This window comes from Periplaneta americana, chromosome 12 (assembly GCF_040183065.1).
Source record: "Periplaneta americana isolate PAMFEO1 chromosome 12, P.americana_PAMFEO1_priV1, whole genome shotgun sequence".
In the NCBI taxonomy this organism is placed as follows: Eukaryota; Metazoa; Arthropoda; class Insecta; order Blattodea; family Blattidae; genus Periplaneta; species Periplaneta americana.
The window spans coordinates 92,237,815-92,260,789 of record NC_091128.1 but is presented as its reverse complement, the minus strand read 5'-3'; the positions used below and the strand labels follow the sequence as shown (position 1 = coordinate 92,260,789).

Here is a 22,975-nt window from a genome sequence, read left to right as displayed (position 1 = left end):
AAGGGAAGAAAGATGGCATGTCATCAGAATCCAGACCCTGCATATAACCTTAAGACTATTTGAAAGAAAAACACATCCATATTCATCACACTGTAAAACAAATAATATTTTTAATATGTAAAACTTAATTTAGGCCTACTTGTAGGCATGCAATATGTACTCACCAACAGTTATTTGTCTGACACTTTGGAGAATTTACGAGATGATTTGGCAGCCCTCAGAGCTTGGAGTTCTCGTCGGATTTGTTTTGTCCAGAAGTTCTCACAAATAGAAATTTGCTGTTGAAGACTGTATCTCATTTTTCATCAGGATGACTCTACTAGATAATCTGTTGTTTTGTCACTAAATACTCATCTTGTCTGCACCCGAATTTAGGCTGCAGTTGATAAGAGCCTCTTGTATGCGCCACTTAATTACATATTTTGTTTTATTATTGTCCTCTTTGTGTTCATCACAGATCACGAGGATTTGGATTTGTTACATATTCCCATGCATACATGTTGGAAGATGCCCAGAGGGCCCGTCCACACAAGGTAGATGGCAGGATTGTGGAAGCAAAGAGAGCTGTACCTCACCGGGTAAGTAAAGTCAAACTGTATATTGTATTTTGTGACATAAAAGTCACTTATCAAACAGGGAAAACGATATTATTTTGAAACAATAAATGTAGAATCATGACAAGGATAACGACATGGACCACAACCTTGGCAATAACCATGATAAGATCATGACAAAGGCAATGAGGACCGCTAAAGAAACATGACATGGTGTATTTTTACTGATTAAAGAAATTAAAATTTAACATTATACAGTCTTTATTACCTGAAATATAATGCTTTGCGAATATGAAAGCGTTTCAGAAGGCAGCCAGTTATTTTAATTCGTATTTATATTGTAAAATTCAATATTTTTTTTAATAAAAATTTACATATTACCAGATTCTACACAGTTAGCTGGTTTTTTAATGTATTGCATCTTTCTGAATTTAAGTGGCACCTTCCTATTATATTGTTGATGGTGATTCATTGTACACGTAATTTTTAATTGAAGCTTTTCGAGAGAGAATGTGTGCTGTAATGGAAAATTTATATTGCATATTGTAACCTTTGAAGAAAAATAACCTGCTGTTTTTCTCATGTAGGCTATTTCATTTCTGCTGCTCTTATTCTTTATGCATAGTTTTGTCGATTTTTCAAGAATAATAACCTGCTATTTTTCTTATGTATTTGATTTCTCCTGCTCTGAATGTTTGGACTTTAGTATATTTACTATATGTAAAATACCTTTGTTCATTAATAAAGAAGTAAAACAAAATTCTGTGACCAGTTCCTCTACAACACTCTTCTCAATTTTTATAAGATATCACCTCAGTATTTTGTTTGTAGGAAGTAGTAGTAATAAAAATAATAATAATACCGGCTGATCTATGCAGAAATTGAAAATGGATATTAGTGATTTAGTTCTGAAGCACAACATACACGTATAAACACACTATTGACCAGATCCTAAGAGACGTGTAATTGAGAAAATGGCCCTGGGTAGGATTGGTTCTCTCTATTTGACTTTATTTTTTTCTGTCCTCTTTATTCCACTACAACCTCATTACTGTCATGTCATCACTTCTGAGTTGTTGTTAGTGAGGAATTACTATCTTGCTAACTTATTATCCCATTAAAAAACAACACTACAGAGGAACTGAGGACTCTGCAATAGACTTAAATTGCATGTTTAAATAGTTGTATTTTCTGCTGTTTTGAAATTAATATTAGAAGAGAAAAATTCGCTCCGGTGCTGGGGATCGAGCCTGAGTCCTTGGTTCTACATACCAAGCGCTCTAACCATTGAGCTACGCTGAAGTTCAATCCACAGCACCGGATGGAATTCCCCTCCTCCAGTATTTTTCCCTTTGTGGCCTGACTCCAAGTTCGACATGTATGTTGACATTTTTTTTATATATTCTCTTCTTATATTAATTTTTACCGTAACAGACGTATTCTGTAGGACAAAAAAATTAATCTTTACGTAGATTCTTCGAGCAACAATGCACATTACTGTGGAATCCCGGCCACCAAGTCACTCAACTGAGTGCGCTCCTTGTATAATGGCAGTTGACTTAATATATATAAAACAAATGTCAACATACATATCGAACTTGGAGTCAGGCCACAAAGGGAAAAACACTGGGAGAGGGGAATTCGATCCTATTCTGTGGATTGAATTTCGGCATAGCTCAATGGTTAGAGCGATTGGTATGTATAACGAAGAACCCGGGTTCGATCCCTTGCACCGGAGTGAATTTTTCTCTTCTAATATTAATTGTCACCGTAACAGACGTATTCTATAGGACCAAAAAATTAATCTTTATGTAGATTCTTGTCTTGAAAGTTTTAAACTTCTAAATTTGGAAACCAGTCGTGAATCCAGAACTGCTCTTCTTGTTTATTAGAGTTGTTGTTGAAAATTTATTCACAAATACATGCTCCATCTAACACTTGAAAGTTTAGAAACCAGCTTCGGAATGACTCTTTATACAGCTAATGTTGAAAATGCAGACTGCTTAGAACAAAATTATTTTTGTTTTATTTGTCATATAGGATAGCGGGTGTCCAGAAGTGAGTACTACAGTAAGAAAGCTCTTTGTTGGTGGTTTGAGATCTGATATAGAAGAAGAAGACTTGAGGCAATATTTCCAGAATTATGGACCAATTGTGGCCTGTAGCATTGGTAGAGATCAAGAAACTGGCATGAAGAGAGGTTTTGGTTTTGTCGAATTTGAGGATTATGATCCAGTGGATAAAATAATCTGTAAGTTAATTTACGTCTTAGATGAAGATGAAGATGAGGTGTTGTATGTGTCTCATTTTCTGTACTGTTTAATATTCTATGCAAATGTATCTTATGTCTACCCTTATTCATATTAACGACATAATGGGTTGTTAGTTTAGATAATGGTTACAGAGTGGAAGGTGTTCAGGGACAGTAATTTCATACACTAAATCTTTAAGATAAAAGGAACTGAAATTTCCTTTGTCATTTTGCGTTATTTCTTTTTATTTAGCGGGTAATCGAAAATTGCAACATCGCAGTAAATTCACTAGCATGGATACACCAGTTCTCCGCAGCAGTGAGGGCAGTTATGTAATCAATGTCAACATCCGACCCGTTTCACAAAGGTCGCTGCCCTTGGTAAGTAACCATTACGACTCACGGAAACACTTCAGTTTTACGTGGTTTTTAGTAACTTATTTTATTTACATTTGCACATTAAATAATTTACGAACTTTATTGTGAATTAGTCAAGTATTGGCAAGTAATATCAGTGATGTTAAATTATAATAACAAGGAAGAGGTGTAGAGTAATAATGTGATTGTGTAGGCAGTTCAGAAGCAAATTATGCTAAAAAAAGTTAATTTCAAAATTTGTTTTACATCAAATTTGTTTTACATCACTCTTATGCTGCATTATTGAATTCAAGCAATGGAACACATTACTTTTTTTTAGTGGAACAGGAGTACAATTTAGTCCGAATGTGGAGTTAAAATCAGAGTTATGATGAATTAATATTTACTGTTCTTGTAAAAACACAATACATATCTTAAGAATCTTCAAGTTTATTGAGAGGGTACATCAGGTTACCAAAAATAACTAATCATATTATTAATATATTATTATTATCATCATCATCATCATCATCATCATCATCATCCAGCCAATAGCAAAATAAAATGCTCCCCCCAACAAATGATCGCAGGAAATACAAAACAAAATTAAAATGCTGCTGATACTTGATAAATATATTAAATTACACACACATGCGGTCTACAAGGTAATGAAATGGCAGTTTACTTATCAAAAAAAGACACAAAAATCCAACAAGTATCACAGCATGAAATGCCCTACCAATCAGCCAAAATATTAATCAACAAGAAAGATCAAAGAAGTAAAAGAACAAAATAAAACTGCAAGTAATAACAAGTCTTGGTCTGTTCTAAATAACAAATACTCACTACAGTAAAATCCTTCGTATCCAGCATTAAAATAACAGGCAGTACCAAAACAAGGGCACTTTTGGCTAGGAAAAAAAAGTTTTTAGTCATGCTTTAAATTTACCACTTGAACTCGCCCGTTTTGAAGGAGTGTTGGACGAGTCTAAATAGGAAAGTATGAAATTCTCTGTTACGCTGTAGTGCATAAAAGTTTCATTAGAGTGATGGATAGTATATTTAAACAAGTAGACATTAGAGATATGTTAAAGAGGTTCAAATCATCGAACGCTACTTCATCATCTTCATAGTTGAGATGTTGACTACACTGCTCTTCTCGTCACGTGGCCTCCTAAGGTTACGAAAACTTTTAGTATTTTTTACACTATTATGTATTACTGTGTCCCGTGCCGTGGTGTCGTAGTCTAAGGCATCCTGCCTAGGACTCTCATTATGGAATGCACGCTGGTTTGAGTCCTCATGGGAGAAGAAATTTTCTCATGAAATTTCGGCCAGTGTATGGGACTGGTGCCCACCCAGCATCGTAATGCACTTGGGGAGCTATGATAGGTAGCGAAAACTGGTTGTGAATGCCAGCTATAACGGCAGGGGGGATCATCGTGCTAACCACACGATACCTTCATTCTGGATGCATATCATCCACCTTTGCTTCGGCATGTAGGTGTGAAGCCAGCAGCCGGCTGGTCGGTTTAGGCCCTTCACGGGCTGTAGGGCCATGGATTATTATTTTTATTTATGTATTACTGTATTACAATAATTATGAGCTGATGAATGTACATTACTGCATTCAGTACTAAAAATAAACATACGTATTTCAAAACTTTATTTTTAAATATCTATACGAAAATTACTAAATTTCAACATGGAAAAAAAAATGTTTGTGCAGTATAATATGTCTTTACATAACCTATAAGCGTATTTTCCAATTATCTGGCAAAATCAGTTATCTGGTACTGGCTTTATCCCATGGTTGCCAGATACAAGGAATTCTACTGTACCCAATTCACCCAGACAAGAAGCAGTGGCGATGTTTCGTATTACAACAGGACATGACTGCTTAGCAGCTCACCTACACAGAATTTCCATATATCCATATTCAAAGTGCGTCCTATGCAACGGGGTAAACTCAATAATGACAGAAGATCATCTTCACACATGTCTTGCATTAAGTGCATTAGAATTGACTTCAGCATCAAAATTATATTGGGAAGCAAGAAGGAGAATGGAGTTCGTCCAAGTTCCTGGGCGTTAGACTACTATTGCTACTGCTACTACTACAATATTAATGAGTATGTAGAGAAAGTTTCAAATAACCAGTCACAGTAAAGGATACATACAGTTCATAATCCAATTCACACAAAGCACAGCAGAAATAATAGATTTTAGTTCACTTGTACATTCTTTACAGTCATAAATGTGCTCGTTAAATTGTCAAATAGTGTTGGATTAAGCCTAGATCATATATACCCAGATAGGTCGGCCTTATAGGCTTTGAGGTTAACAACTTTTGTCAGGTTTACTACGCTGCCATCTAGTTATTACATAAGGAGTCACGTCATAATTCCCATTTGAATTGCATTAGCGACTGTACTGCCATCTCATGTTCGTTTACGGCGGACAGGTGGCGATCCTGGCAGTTGTTCTTTTCAAAGTGCTGCCGATTTTAACATAGCGATGAGTTATCTGTTACATATATGATCTAGGGATTAAGTTAAAAATGTATAGCACTTTTCCATTGTTATTGTTTACCATTTATTAAATTCTTCACGTTAATGGTTTCATTAATGGCTACCTTACCAAATATGTCAGCTGTTGGAAAACTACTTCTAAATACAACAACACTAAAATCTGTTTTGTGAGAAACTCGTACCTGTCAAAGGAACTAAACACAAAGAGGTCACAGCACTGGCAGCATGTTACAGGGAAAAGATGTAGGCAAACATTGTCTGCTATACACTCCACTCTGCAAAACACTCTGCAACCTACATCCTGCAATACTCGGGCCTTAGGGTGAAGCACTCCATTATCTTTCGGTAACAGCATTGCCAAATATCCATTACTTAACATGATTTATTATTAATAATTAAAGTATTAAATACTCTTAAACTGCAAACATTATGGAAAATATTTGTTGGAACTTAGAACTCTAATGTAAAGATATCTATAAAAAATAAGTGTATTTCTAAATTTTGTGTAAAATAATTATTTCTGGAAATCTAAGTGCAAGGGAACAAAATGGTGTAGGACTTTTCCATTCATACTGTGCTAAGGATTCGTTTCTTAAGATGACCGTGATTGAACACCTTCTACCCTGTATACAATATCCACACTAAGATTGTCTATTGTGACTGTAGCTGTTACTGTTTCTGCTTTTATGAAATAAATTATGACTATAGTGACTCGTATTATTTCATAATGATCATATTTACGACAATTGCCTTGAAGTAGTGATGTAAAATTCTCGAAAATAATCCTTTTTGTTACTTTTTTGTAACACATATCAGCATCTCCAAAATATGAACTAAGCATGGTATCTACATTATCCCCACGAAGATTTATGCAACAGTCAATGAGTATTTTCGTGAACATGTAAAAGCCCCTCTCAGTGTTCACATTAGACTGATGTAAGAAATTACACTTTCTGTAAATAATTCCCACTAGTACTAGTCCCCACAAAACCTCATCACATCAAAATATGGTTTCTAGTGCATAACATACTGCATAAAAGATTGAAGAATATTTTATGTTAGATACAACTTTCTTCAATCTTCGCTGCAGTCGATTACAGGATTTTTTTTTTATAGGCATCTCTAGATAGTGAAATTGAGTGTCCACAATATCCATAGAGAAAATAAAGAAATATTGGCATTACCAAGTTGAAATTGAAACAAGTCACAAACCTGTTTTTTTTTAACAATATTGGATAACATTTTGGTTCATATTTCGTAGTTCTTGCGATATAGGGGGTATATTTCATGGTTATAGACATTTATTTCGCACAAAGATCCAAATTTTGCGAGTTATTTTTGCTTAAGGGACCTAGGTAGTCTGAGCATATGACTGTTGTGTGTAAGTGAAATAAGTGAAGAAATTTTGCTGTTATTCTTTAACTTTTGAATCTATCAATTTTAAATTTTCACAGTATACACACAATAATTACAGGTATATTTCAGTTTTTAGATTATCTTTCTATCTCGTATACTTGATTTTATAAACAATTTTAAACCCGAAAAATATTAATTAAATTTAAGTTAAAAACATAGATAATTTAGGAACATTTTTCTCAAAAAACTACTGAGTTTAGCAGGTCGAAATTTGGTATAGTCCTAATTCATATGGTAGTGAAGATTCATGGCCACATTCATATGGTTATCAAAATTATTATGGATTTCACAGACAGAAAAGTATTAAAGAATATGAAAATTTTTTAGATATATTTTTTTTTCAGTATGGAAAATATTTTTTTTAATTGAACGAATATATATAATGTGATTAAAATGGCTGAAAATATAGTCAACTGCATTGGAAATATGCTTGAATTTTTAGGAACCTGTAATGCAAATATTTTCTGGGGAAAAAATATTCCTGAAATATCTATGTTTTTAACTTAAATTTAATTCATATTTTTCAGGTTTAAAATTTTTTTTATAAAATAAAGTAAAAGACATAGGAAGATAATCTAAAAATCAAAATATACCTACAAATAATATGTGTATGTTGTAAAAATTGTAAATTAATAGATTAAAAACTTGAAGACTAATAGCAAAATCTCTTCACTCGTACACAACAGCCATATGCTCAGAATACCCAGTCCCCTTAAATATTGTATTTTAGATATCTAGAAGGGTAAATGTAACAAGGAATTTAAATGTGAAAAATTTCACGCATATCGCTATTACCAAAAAATAGAGTCCCTATGTATAATACAGAGTGTTCAGTTGAAGACCTCTACCATTAAGATTCTAAATGCTACCAGGGGACTGGCCACTTGGTGACCACCAGATTATTTATGCAGATGGTGCGAGAATGGTTCTCTCGGTAACCGCCAGATTATTTACTCAGATAGTGCAACGACTGTCAGCAGTCTGAACCATAATATGAGTGTCTAGTGTGAGTTTGCATGTTCACATTCTTGCTATGTGTATAGTGTATAGTTTGGAGTTCACTGTGTTTAGTGAGTTACAGTTTTAATGTTAGTGTTAATGGCATTTACAATCAAACAGCATGTTTGTCCTCAGAGGTGGGAAATGTGTTACCGGGAAGAGAGCTGCACCTATTGCATAGGAGTGCCATGCTAGCTCTGCTAAGTTATATAGCCTCCAGCCTGGAGACTCTGTACAAAACGAGATATTTAATACAATTTGTAGATGATGGAACTTTAATTACTAGGCTACAGCATTTGAATAATTTTCACTTTGTGATAAAAAAAACATGTTTTATTGAGATTGAAATGTGACTGAGAAGTGTTGGAAAGCAATAATGAGGAATTAAACAAACAATAGGTTGCTTTAAAACCTTCTTGCTTTAGATCTAAGCATCTCTGCTACTGGCTTCTGTCACACTGTCCATAATGTTACCATGAAAAAATATCTTGGATAGTGGCTCTTGTCTGTGATTATTTAATTAAATATGATTGTTGTATGTTTTGAGCCCTGAAGAGGCCAAAAATGAAAAAAATGAGTACATGATGCCATTAAAAAAAAAAAAACAGATTCATTTGAAAACAAGTTCAAAATATTTCTTTTTCAGTCCCTTATAACTTTTGTATATAGAGTTTTGTTGTAAAATTAAAACTAGCAATGCTACAAGCAGTATTCTATACGTTTTACTCATCTTATATTATATGAAATAATAATGCGCTCTAGAAATATGTCTTAAGTTTATAACTAATATTATTTTAATATTATCATGAAATGTAATATGATTCAGAAATTTAATGCAGTGGAACTACAACTAATAATAGTCTATTATTATTATTATTATTATTATTATTATTATTATTATTATTATTATTATTATTACACCAATTTATTTAATCAATGCTGCTTCTGTCTCTTTTCTCTTTTAAAATGGGGCTGTCAAGATTAATCAAATCATCAGATATACTGTAAGATGTCTATATACAACATCTGCATGTGCACATGTTGGGAAAAGATTAACTGTAATCATTGATATCAGTTAAACTCACACCAACAAGAATGGACTGACAAGTAGTGATGGGTCATTTGTGAACGAACTGACTCTTTTCAACGACTTTCTCCTTCGAGCTAGTTCGCGCACTGAGAGCTATTCGTTCGTGAGGCCCTTCCAGCTCTTTCAGCTCGCAACTCGCAAAAGCACACAACTCATATCATGACTCCCACTCTCGAGTAAACAATGGCGTTCATTACATGATCACGTAACATCTGCAGTTCATTAGAAACTTTGAGAAAGACCGAGAAAGAATAATCTTCAAGAAACCATGCCATATGCTGATAGTGGATGGATGTGGAACCAACATAGACTACTATTGAAACAGTTTCGACATTTTATGCAACCAGTTCTTGAACGATTTCGTTCGTGAGCTGTCTAGCTACTCGTGAACCAGCGACCTGTCAACCAACTCGTGAACGAGCAAGCTGGCAACCAGAGAGTCTGTTGGACCCATCACTATTGACAAGTTTACCTGCTTTAACCAAGAACAACTGCAATGTCTCCTTATACATACAGAATGAAAGTGGTGTGACTTTGCAGATTGAAGAGGGCAAAGGAATATGTTCAAATAAACAAAAACCTATTGTGCAGTGCATGATTAATAGAAAATTAGGCTGAGAGTCTGTGTAGTTTGACAACAGTGCACTTCTGGCATCACTTTTTCAACCTTCTTCCTGTGACTATGACCTGAGTGTCACTGTCGAAAGTTGTAAACAAAGTTCACTTGCATGTCACTACTGCATCAGATTCGCGTGTTTAAATTATTTATTTCATGGTTTTAACTGAAATTAAACAATGAAAACCGTGGAAATAATTTAATGTTTTAAATCTAACAACTAGACACACAGCAGCATGAATTAAATTTTAACTCTTAGGAATTAGTTGAAAATGTATCAACTTACCATTGTATGAAGTGACATTACACAAGTACATCACACAAGATGTGTATTATAATAGTACATTATGCAACAAGCCTATAATGGTAGTAATTATGACGCGAGTATGTTTGTTTATGAAACGAGCGCAAGCAAGTTTCATATGACTTTATGCTCGACCATATTTGTAACTTGAAATTATTCATAAGTATTCATGTTATGGTTATGTAAGTGAGGAGCGGAACTGACCTAAATTGTGAGATGTGCGCAGACGCGAAAGTATTGATTTTTTCCGAGGAACGAATGTCATTGACCTTGATATAATCTAGAGAATAACATGAACATTAATTTTGATATAACCTGGAAATTGATTTAGAATTGAAAAACGAGATGACAAATTGAATGTATTTGAATATTATTTACAATCAATACTAATTATTATAGTAACAGAACATAACCTTCTGCGACAGTATTGGATTTCCACCCTCTGTGACGTTTTGAGTTGTCTTTCGATTGCATATCCGAGAATAATTTATACTTGCGCTTTTATAATGGTACAATGGTGATTTCTCATTGGCTGAACAACTGAACTATAATGAATAGGTGTACTTTAATGAAGTGCATTAAAGGGCTACTACCAGGTGTATAATTACTACATTTCAGCATGGTCGAGCATAAAAGTTTATAATACTGTTTTGCGTGAAGCAAGATTCATAACCATGATATACACCCTACAAAATATGGATTCTGCATATACTGATTTTGTAGCCAATCACAGAACAACACACATGGATGAAAATTACGTGGTGATTGATAGGCATTGTACGCACTGGATGTAATACAGGCATAATAACAGTTCCCTAAACATTCTTAGAGCAGTCCGATGTGATACACCAACCTCATGATCAATAGCATGACTATTACGGCCTGGATTTTGTTTCACCATATTCAAGATTTCTTCTTCCATTTTGACACTTTTATCAGGTCGTTTATTACCACTATTATGAAGACAGGTATTGCACTTCCTGTGTCACAGGTGTGCTGACAGACTGAAATAAATGTCTGTTCTTGTGGGATATTCCTACCAGGAAATCTTTCTTCATATAGCCAAGTGTCACGAGAATTAAAACATGATTATCTGTAATTTGAAATCATGTGGAAATAATTGCGGTTTAAAAATTTTGACATATTTTAATATAAACCCAGTAAATAATTTCATAATAAAAGGAGAAATTGCACTGGTTCGAAAATCAGTTTCATTTCCAAATGCACACTCACCAGCCTTTCACATAATACAGACGTGGACAAATTTTATTAGCAAAACTAACTATTTTTATGGTATAATTTTACAAAATTTGACTTTTAAATTTAGACTACAGTTGACGTTTTTACATATTTCTGAATACTATAATCATAAAAATGTTAAACAGTAGTTTAAATTGAAAAGTCAAATTTTGTAAAAATATGTCACAAAATCGTAAATTTTGCTAATAATTTATCCACGTCTGTACTATTTGCTTAGAGTACATAAACGAAATGAACTCAGGTCTGAATTGTGGCATTCCATCCACACGTAACCTTTTCTCTGATGTTCATCAATAGCAATGTGCAGGTGAAGTTTGGTTACATCCTTGGTCAGGTCCTTATCACTGGAGCAGGAATGCCAGGCTTTCTAATACAAGTAGTATGGAAGTATAAGTGTTAATCTTTTTATTTAATTTGCATCATTTTGACACTGTGTGTGTGCGTGAGCATTTGCACCAGTGTGTGCATCCATTATGGGATTATGCAAAAATTCCCTTTATGGAGGAAGACAAGTGTATTGAGCGATAAATTGGGCCTCGTTTTTTCAGGCTTAATTTTCATTTGTATAAAATATTGGTTGCATTGCATCCAAAATTACACATTAAATATTGACTTTTCTGTTCCAGTACAAAAACCTCATGCCATTAAAGGAGCAGTAATTGATTGCAAGAAAGCCTTGCGCAGATCACAGTTGCCACCACCAAAGAAACGTGTCACTTCAGACAACTTGAATGATGGAGGTGGTGGTGCCCCTGCAAACTGGAATAATGGATTTGGTCCATCTCCTCCTGGTGATTGGAACACAGGAGGGGGAGGGGGAGGAAGAGGAGGAGGACCAGAAGTGTGGAATAATGGAGGCGGTCCTGCAGGACGAGGAGATGGAGGACCAGGAGTGTGGAATAATGGAGGCAGTCCCAGAGGACGAGGAGATGGAGGACCAGGAGTGTGGAATAATGGAGGCGGTCCTGCAGGACCAGGAGGTGGAGGACCAGGAGTGTGGAATAATGGAGGCAGTCCTGCAGGGCCAGGAGTATGGAATAATGGTGGTGGTCCTACAGGACAAGGAGGGGGAGGACCACCACGAGTGTGGAATAATGGAAGGGGACCTGCAGGACAAGGAGGAGGAGGAGGACCAGGAGAGTGGAATAATGGCGGCAGATCTACAGGACCTTCTGGTTGGAATAATAGAGGTGGACCTAATAGAGACAGTAGATGGGGAGGTAAGACATGCCCTAGAATGAAATGTAGTATGTATGCATTTTGAATTTTATGCTTGAAGGAATTTTCTTGTCTAGAAAAAAAATATCGGTCTTAATGGAGAAATGTTGTAAGTAGAGCTATCGATGTAATTGATTAATTGAACTGAACCAATTAATTTTAATATATGATTAACGATTTGATTAACTATTGAAATGCGTTTTAATGAACTAATAATCCGTGGCACAACAGTTCTTGAAGAGCCCAGCCGAATTGTTACTGGAGCTAAATGACAGTTGTGAGCAGTATGGAATGAAGATGAATGCCATCAAGACGAAGACCATGGTCATAGGAAGAAAACTAAAGAAGGTAAACTTGCGAATTCTAAATGAGGCAGTAGAGCAACTGGACAGCTTCAAATACTTGGGGTGTACTATAACCAGTAACATGAGCTGCTGCCAAGAAATCAAACGGAGGATAGCAATGGTAAAGAAAGATTTTAATAGAAAAAGGAACACCTGAAGAAAGAACTAAGGAAGAGACTAGTGAAGTGCTTTGTGTGGGGCAGAAACATGGACATTACGAGGAAGTGAAGAGAAGCAAATAGAAATATTTGAAATGTGGATATGGAGAAGGATGGAGCATGTGAAATGGACAGAAGAGTAAGAAGTATAGCTGTGTTGGAAAGAGTGGATGAAGAAAGAATGATTCTGAAACTGATAAAAAAGAGGGAAAGGAATGGGCTGGATCACTGGTTGGGAAGAAACTGCCTTCTGAAGAATGCACTGGAAGGAATGGTGAATAGGAGAAGAGTTCGGGGCAGAAAAACATATCACATGATAGACGACATTAAGATATATGGATCATATGAGGAGACAAAGAGGAAGGCAGAAAATAAGAGAGACTGGAGAATGCTGGGTTTACAGTGAAAGACCTGCCCTTGGGCAGAACTCTATGAAAGAATGAATAGTTTTGTAACAGTAGTTAACTGTATTTTTTTTATATAATTATATTATAATAATTGCCATAACTTTATTCAATATTTATATAAATGACTTGCCCTACCTATTAGAGGAATCAAACATGAAAACAGCACTATTTGCAGATGATATAGTTTTGTGGACTTCCGGATCTTACAGACATAGAGACAGAATTCAAAATTCTGCTCTTAAAGCTCTAAATCAACTACATGAATGGAATACATCAAATTTGATGACACTCAATTTAAGCAAAAGTAACTACCAAATATTTTCACTTGGTAAAAAAGAAAGAGAATTCAATATCCAATACAATGGCCAACACCTTCCTAGGACTTATGAATCCAAATATCTTGGAGTTATTTTCGATAGTAAGTTAACATGGAGCAACCATTTGAAATACATTTCTGAAAAAGCTCGTAAAAGATTCTCCCTTCTAAAAAGACTAGCAGGAAAGAAATGGGGATGCTCTAGGAATACTTTGAACACTACATACAAAATGTTTATACAGCCAGTGCTGACATAATGCGGAGAAATTTTAATTACTTCACCTTTCATTAACGAAATAGAATATGTTCAAAACCAAGCTCTCAGACTCATTACTGGTGAAATCAAAACAACTCCAATAGATTCTTTGAGATTCCTCACTAATATAATAGCATCAAAATGGCAATAGAAGAAAAAGCACTGATTCAATATGAAAAACTTATTAGATTACCAGGAAACAATTGGCATTCATACAGTCCTGTCTGTAGATTGAAAACTCAAAAAAGTTTCATATCCATTGTTCAAGAATTAAAACAGAAAATCAATATCCCGAATTTAAAAGAAAACCTACAAATTAAACCAAACCCTTTAACTCTATTAAATATAGAATATAATCTAAATTTAACAGAAAAAATACTAAAATCAGAAGTAAACACTGAAATACTAAAACAATTGTCTTTAGAGACAATTAATATTAGGTACCCTCCACAAAACTGGCTTCGTTTATACACTGACGGATCCTTGATCTCCAGAGAACAAGGTGCCGGTGCAGGTGTTACATGCTGTCTCTTCTCACTTTATAGATCTCTTGGGTATGGAACAACAAGTTTTGATGGAGAAATCATTGCAATAAGTGAAAATCTCAGGAATCTTCTATGCCACATCAATAAATTTAAAAATGCAGTTAGATTGTCAGACTCCAAACCAGCTATTCTATCAATAGTCTCTAAACACACACCTTCATCTCAAACAGCAGAAATAACTAAAATGTTCTCTCAATTAATATCACTCAATAAAAGAATTGTATTCCAATGGATACCATCCCATTGTGGAATCCTGGGAAACGAGAATGTGGATGCTTTAGCAAAGAAGGGCAGCACTGCTACTTACAGACCTGTTACTAAATCTACGTTTTACTCTGTGAAAAGATTTATTAAATCTACATACTTAGACTTCAACAAACAAAATTTGATAACACAATCTCAAGGGAAAAAATGGAACTCTCTGCATCAAAATCCACAGTTAATTCCCAATTTACCACGAAAATCGTCTGTAGCTGCATTTAGATTGGCAACAGGCCATGATTGTTTGGCCAAATACCTGCATAGAATTGGAATATATCAGTCCCCTAACTGCCTATTGTGCAACTCAAACCAAGAAATGGATTCGGAACACCTCAAAATCTGTGCTTCAGTGGTTGGCCATGATAATATTTTTGAAAAATATTGGAGTGCAAGAGGTCAAATGACTTTATTGTCAAACGCCTGGCATTAGAAAACAACAAACAACATAATTGCCATAATATTTACTGACAGTCTGATTATTTCTGCTAAAGTTGAGAATTAGGTACAGCAGCTTTGAGACATGCCGTTACGATGGCAACCAGTTGGAACTAATTATATCACGCCGACATATGGGCATGATGTTCACCTGTGGCATTGTTGTCAGGAAAAATTTGATTTTTTCTCTCTCCCTCTATTGTTTTGAACATTACTGACAGATAACACCACTGTTAGCGACAAGATGAGGAGATTTAAGATGTATTGGTGTCAGTTAGATGCATTGTTAGTAATAAGGTTGGATAGGGTTTGATGAGGAGATAGACTAGTGATAAATAGGCCCACTGTCAGTGACAAGGTTAGGTAGGGTTTGATGAGAGGATATATTAATTACAAGTGCTTCGCGCAAAAATGATGCAATGTTAGATCCATTTGACATAAAATTGCGTGTTTTGGGGTTATCTATGTAAACAATTGAGTTATTGGACTCTTAATCTGGAACTAAATTTCTGCTCTGCCTTTTATTTTGACTGCAGGTCCCCCCATGGATAATAATTCACGTAATGGTCCTCCAGGACCCCCAGTGAATAATAACTGTCCACCTGGTGGTGGAGGGCCGCCCATGAACAACAATTATCCACAAGGTGGTGCGACAGGTGGTCCCATGGGAAATAGTGGTAACAACTGGAATGATGGTAGGGGCATGGGACAAGGAGCAGCAGGAGGCCCAGGCTCAGGTCCGGGTCCAGCAGGATTCTGGAACAACAGTAATACTAATTTTGGTGGTGGTTATCAGCAGAATTATACTGGAGGTCCAATGAGGGGTGGATATGGAGGCAATGATGGAAGACCAGGTCCTTACCCAGGTATGTATGATGAATAATTTGATATCACTAAGCTTTCTGTAGCTTCAATTTCGTCTATCTCCTCAACAATGCAAACTAGTAGTTGTATTTCCAAGAATAAATGTTTAAAAAAATAAGAAATAGCCTAGTTATGATAAATTCATAGTTTATGGTGTGTGTGTGTGTGTGTGTGTGTGTGTGTGTGTGTGTGTGTGTGTGTGTGTGTGTGTGTGTGTGTGTGTGTGTGTGTGTGTGTGTGCGCGCGCGCGCGCGTGCGTGCGTGCGTGCGTGCGTGCGTGCGCGCGCGTGGTCATGCGTGCTTGAGCATTTGTTTCCACCTCCCAAAATAGTGTAGTAGATATTTTATTTTGTCGACCATTACCCATTCGATATTGAACACTATGAAGTGTCAGGTTATGGAAGAAGAAATTCAAAGTTGGGTATTCCAGAAAAGAGGTGTCGTTCCATCCCCTCACAGTGCTCCCTCCAAGCCTGCCTTTGGCTTTACGAATAGCCTTATTGTAACAGGTAAGTTCCCTCCGATAGGTGGTCCAATCACAGTTCTTCGTGCAAGTTTAAAAAGCTTCCTTCTTTTACGTCTAAGTTGGCTTAGCTCTTTAGACCACTGAGGAATCTGCCTTGGCGAGCCAGCAACCTTAGCTTGACAATTATTATGATAAGATTGGAGAATGGACTGTTGCAGCCGATCAACAGCCAACTCCACATCTATTATAGAACGAATGTTTCTAGAGATACCCGATACTAGTGCTGAAAGGTCTTTTTTATATCCATCCCAATCAGTTTTCCTTGGGTTCCTATTGATCACTGGATTAGTGATCTGAGATTTAATTCTAAAGTAGATGTACCTATGATTGGATGCAGAAACTCCGTTCTCAGCTAATTTGGTCCCTAGTGTTATGTCGATAACTTCCCTCCTCTGTGAATTAGCAAAAGTTGGTTCGTTACCTTTGTTAAAAATATTTAGGTCAGTACTTACGAGATATTCCACCAGCTGTTCGCCCCTCGAACTGATGTCAGTACTTCCTCACAGCACATGGTGAGCATTGGCATCAGTCCCTAAAATGATTTCCTTACCCGTCTCATAGCAATGGGCAATTAATCTCCACACTGTTTCCGATGGTGGGCTGGGTTCATATAAGGAAGGTACGCAGATGAAGACAAAGTCCTTTTTCTGCCCCCTTCCATTACGGATGTTTCAGTAGTTGTCACATCCCTAGAAGAAAACTTCACGTGGAGCAAAGCATTAATTCAGTTCCTAACATAAATGCAGGGCTTGGCTTTTCAGTATTGGGACTATAGTGTGTCCCCCCAGTACCCAGTTAACTCCTCTGATAAAACCCTTGTATATCCAAAGTTCTTGAATGAGAGCGATGTCTATAATTTTCTCAGCTAGCTTCTTGCTCGGTATGACAGAAGCTGCCTTACAGTGTTGTAAATTAATTTGAATTATTTTCATAATTAATAAATCAAAACACTTATCTTAGACAACCTCTTGAGTTGAAGTCCCCCAGAGATTCCAACATCCATGGACTCCAGAGAATCCTCCTCCTCAGCTACTGACTCCTGTTCTTCCTGAGCCACCTTTTTAATGGGATCAAATAGGTTTCCTGTCAATCATCATGATTAATTGCTGCCCAGTAGAATCAGTCTGTCTGTGAACTACTTTCCAGTGCTCTGTACAGAGCCCCCGGTTAAGCAGCTGTATGCATTTAAGAAGCACTTCTGGGTCACCATTTGTTAGATCCCGGGTCTTAAATGCCACCTAAAATGGTTTGGGAAGGTCTTTAGCCTCCACTGCCTTAAGGACAAAATTGTTCCTGATTTGAATTCCATTTAGATGTCTTTGGAGCCAGTTGCAGGACTCCTGAATCTCACATCGGTAGATCAGAGCCCTGTCTTGAAGTGAGAATGTCGTGAGGAGTGGTAGAGATTTGTCAGATTGTGCCTCATCTATCCTCCCTCAGAATCGCCACCTGAATGTGCTTGATGTCTTCGACTACAAGCTTGTCATCAGGATAGGATACCCCAATGACCAGCCACCTTGTATGAAGCTAAGGCTTTCCTATGGGAGACTACTCCAGGTTCAGTGCCCCTTTGTCTCTTAACAGGTTTAGCCTTTGCTGTAGGTAGTGTATGTGTACTGGTTCTAGTTCTTTTAGAAGTCCCTGGGCCAGCTTGGCTCCCACTACAGCTAGGTTGAGGAGAGGGACCCGGTTATGTAGTGCTCTCAGTTCCTTTCTCCTTGGCCCTAGCCCTTTTCAGTTTCCTTCTAGCTGCCCCTGATAACTTTTTAGTGCTCAGGTTAGCCGATTTATAGAAGAGGCAGTGATGCCCATTTCCTTGTTAGGTGATAGGTTTTCCTCAACTGGAGAGTCCCTGTCACTCCTCTTTGTTTTAGATACTTGAATCAGTTCTTCCGTAGAAGTCCCACGAGTACTGAGTAAATAAAGGTCACCCAACACAGAGCCCCGATTGTATTGGGAAGGCTAAATACCGCAGGCTTTCACCTGGTGCTCTCCAAAGAACGTTAGTGACACTGTTATTTTACTACTCCAGTGCCATACAGCCCTCGGCATGATGCATTTACACCTTGGTTTGAGTAGACCAGAGCCCATATATAGTAGCGGTACTCCAGTTGGGAGACTTGCTGAGGTCTTCCAATTGGGAGTCCCTTTGGGTGAATTTTGGGTGGAAGCCGCTTCTTTGTCTCATACCTCCACCATGACCTCTCTGGTATGAGTAACTCTGCCAGTACAGCTCCCGGTTTCATTGGATACTCACAAGTCCCCCTCACCAACTTAAAGATCATGTGGCTTGTAGGGGGGATCTCCTGGCTTAGTTGCCTGATAAGTGATGCCTTGTTGGTATCACTTGTGAGGTTCAGACCTATCTTCGGATAGTTGACTAAACAACATCATTATCATCATCGTCATCATTATTATTATTATTATTATTATTATTATTATTATTATTATTACTATGCTGTTATCCAGCACATAAATATCAATACATGAATTATTATTACTACTACTACTACTACTACTATTGTTATTATTATTACTATTATTATTATTATTATTATTGTTATTATTATTATTATTATTATTATTATTATTATTATTATTATTATTATTATTATTATTATTACTATTATTGGTATTATATGTTGGCATTTCATGATCTGTGTGTTCCTTTCTTAGGTTCTTCCAATACTGATACTACATCTAGACGACCAAGTGGAAATATTGGAGGCCAGATATGAAGAGAATACATGTAGAATTACAAGTACCAGCATTATCCAACCACAAAAAAACAGAGCGATGTGTGTGATTGAGGACGACTTTATAATATAGATAAAAAAAATATACATTTCCAAGTTGAATGTCTCTTGTTTCATTTACTCACTGAGTTTAAAAATAAACTGAATAATAATTATCTGGAATGTTACACATGAAATATGTAAAATGGTGTTACCATTTGACTTGTTTCTTGATTGCACAACAGAAGTTTTTGAGGGTGTGGAAATGTGTGTGCATCTCGTAAATACTCTGCATACCGGTACCACAATGAAATGAATGAAAAATTTTCTCTGGCACTGGGACTCGAACCCGGTTTTTCAGCTCTACTTGCTGATGCTTTATCTACTAAGCCATTTAGGATTCAAGACGGCGCTCATCCCATCGGATCCCAGCCACTAAGTCACTCGTAATGAGTGCACCTCTGTACATAGTGCATTGGACATTGTGCCACTGTCACCTATTCTGTGACACAGTACATAAGGGTAGGCCACCAAAGGGAAAACTGAGAGATAGAACTTAAACTGAGGGGATTCTATCTGGCATCAGAACTGGAATCCGGTGTGGCTTAGTGGATAAAGCATCAGCACATAGAGCTGAAAACCCGGGTACGAGTCCCAGTGCCAGAGAGAATTTTTCTCGTTGAATCCATCCTTCATCATATGAATGAATAATGTAAAATTTAGTCTTAATTTATTCTTCTCTTGTTTTCTTTCAGTCTATCTTTCTTTCATATTTTTTTTTCTTTTCTTCTGTTTCCTTTATTTATTTCACTAATTCTTTACTCCAATCTCGTATTCTTTCTACCTTATTCTTCTTATGTTTTCTTTCTGTCTGTCTATCCTTCTTTCATATTTTCTTTCTGTCTGTCCTGTTTTGTTTTTCTTTATTTATTTAATTAATTATTTACTTCAGCCTCTTATTCTTTCTACCTTTGTTCCTTCTTTCAATCAATCCTTTCTGTTTCTTTTTCTTTTTTTCCTCCCATCCTTCTTTGTTTGTTCTCTTTCTCTGTTCGTCCTTTCATTAATAGTTTTCTCCCCTAGGGTAGGTCCTTCACTGCAAACCCAGCATTCTCAGTCTTCCCACTTTTCTGCCTTCCTCTTCATCTCCGCCATATATCTTAATGTTGTCTATCTTCTTCTGCCCCGAACTTTTTCCCCTTCTTTCTTTTCAGTACATCCTTCAGCAGGCAGTTTCTTCTTAGCCAGTAACCCAGCCATCTCTATTCATCTATGTCTAGTTTTCTATATACAGAGTGGCGCATAAGTCGCCATACAGATAATTTACATTTATTTATTGACATGTATTACAGAACATACAGTGCTTGAATGAGTTATGCTGTCAAAGAATATGCTTGTTATGATGCCCGTCACACCCCATGCACAGGTTAATTAAAATCTAGAATATAAATGGAAAGGCAACATCATCTGTATGGCGACTTATGCGCCACCCTGTATTTCCTTTCTCATTGTTCTTTCATATTCCTTCTGTAATTTTTTCTCTCTTTTTGTCCTTTCTTTTTCTTCTATATTTGTCTTATTTACTGCATTTCCCGTTCTTCATTTTTTCATTTGCTCTTTTTTTCCTCATTTTGTATACCTTTCTTTACTCCTTATTTCTAAAGAGTGTTTCTTACGTTGCACTTAAAAAGATAAATTGAATATAATTAGCAAAACATGTGCATATACAGACAAACAATTGTGAATCAATTAGTTGCAATGTCGTGCACATTATTCATTGTAATTCATAAAGTGTTAAACTATCCAACACTTTTTTTGTCATAACTTTATAAATTAATTTGATAGACATTATTATTTTCAGATAAGTCACTTGTACTACATTAATACAATTAATTTAATTGTATTAATGTTTATAACTTAAGATAAATGTTGTGAGTGAACAATTTCTTTGAGTCACATATTTTTATGGAAAACAGGATTACCTAACTGAAAACTTGGTTACATAACTTTCAGTTTCACTTCAGCTTTAGAAGCGAATATACGATAATAGTACCCATGTAAGGAGGGTCACCTGGTTTGTTGAGAGAAATGTGTTTTCTGTGAGAATATTTTATGACCCACCTGCCTGCCCTAAATACCACATTTCCTTTTATACAACAATTAGAAACCAAGAAGGAATATTAGCCATTTAAAGTGTTGTGATTGGCTGCGTGAGACACATTGTATTAGAGTAGTCTCTGGTGGAAGCTGTTGCAGTAATGTTTCAACATTTAAAAACAGATAGTATAGTTATGGAGGCAAATGTGTTTCTGCACTTACCTATCTCCTTATCTAACTCACTCTAACCTTGTCATAGTTCTCGATCTCTTATGCTTTGGTCTAGGCTAAATACTCCTTTTATTCACTAATAATGTTATTGCACTTTTGGTCCAGGTCTTTATTCATATGTAGTTTTACAGTGTCACCATCTATGAAATAAAGAATTAGAAATAGTGTTGGTGGACCGCACAGGAGGAAATGTCCAAGGAGAATGTTGCCAGCATATTAGCAGTCATTTTTCATTGGCTATGCTAGCAGACAATTGTTTATTGTATCACAGCATTGGTGATTGTGCGGTGATGGTAATGGTAGGTTAATAGAATAATTTAGTTTTAGACATGTATAATTGGCTGCATCATTTTTATTTTATTGTGCTATTTGTAATACCTATTTTTTGTTTCTTTTTTCTTTATCTTGCCTATTACAAGGGGCATTCAGTAAGTAATGCAACACAATTTTTTTCTTGCAGTCAACTTTTGTTAGAAAACAATTACATTTTATATAGACCATCTTTCAACCCTCTTGCATTACGACAAAGTAGCTATATTAACCACATTTGTTCAGTTGGTCAGTGGTTAGATGTTGGCATACCTATTACATTTGAATATTAAAGACACAATCCATTTATGTGAACAGATCGGGTAACAGAGGGAATGTGTTATCAGTGGTTTTCAGTTTTAGTGTTCAACCATTATATTCATATCTGTATGTCAGACCAAAAACCATTATGCTCCTTTGGAGAATAATGTGAAAAATATTAATAATAATATTGTTTGTATAATGGATATCTGTAATACTGATCAGATTGTGTAACATGAGATGTAGTTCTGATTTTTGCCACCATTGACTTTGCTTCAATAACCTTTCGAAAGTATACATGGAGGTGGAGGTCTTCCTACGTTATTTGGCTGTGTGCTAAAACACCGACAGTCGGTGAACCGGCTGTCATTATGAGAAGCAAAATAAGACAATCTGTCTAATGTCCCATTCTTTAGGCAGCCACATACAACTGTGACATCTGCAATGACGGAATGTGCCAATACCCTTATTTTGAATGATTGACAAATCACAACCAATGAACTAGCTGTCCAGCTTAGAATCTCTGTGGATAGTGTCAACAAAATTATCCACCAATTGAAGTATTCCAAAGAGACTAAGTGAGGAGTATAGAATAGCACACATTTGTGGAGATGTACAGTAAAATCCAGGCACT

The 22,975-nt window shown here is 36.1% G+C and overlaps 1 protein-coding gene across 1 annotated transcript in view; it reads left to right on the top strand.

Annotated features, from left to right (window-relative positions):
• LOC138710687 (heterogeneous nuclear ribonucleoprotein A1, A2/B1 homolog) overlaps positions 1–22,580 on the top strand; it is a 30,291-nt gene extending 7,711 nt beyond the window's left edge. Inside the window, exons 3-7 of the mRNA XM_069841750.1 lie at positions 458–578; positions 2,595–2,805; positions 12,005–12,598; positions 15,855–16,184; positions 19,385–22,580. Of these exons, the coding sequence (XP_069697851.1) occupies positions 458–578; positions 2,595–2,805; positions 12,005–12,598; positions 15,855–16,184; positions 19,385–19,446 (1,318 nt within the window). The 3' untranslated portion in view covers positions 19,447–22,580. The remainder of the gene's footprint in view (positions 1–457; positions 579–2,594; positions 2,806–12,004; positions 12,599–15,854; positions 16,185–19,384) is intronic.
• Positions 22,581–22,975: the final 395 nt, after the last annotated feature.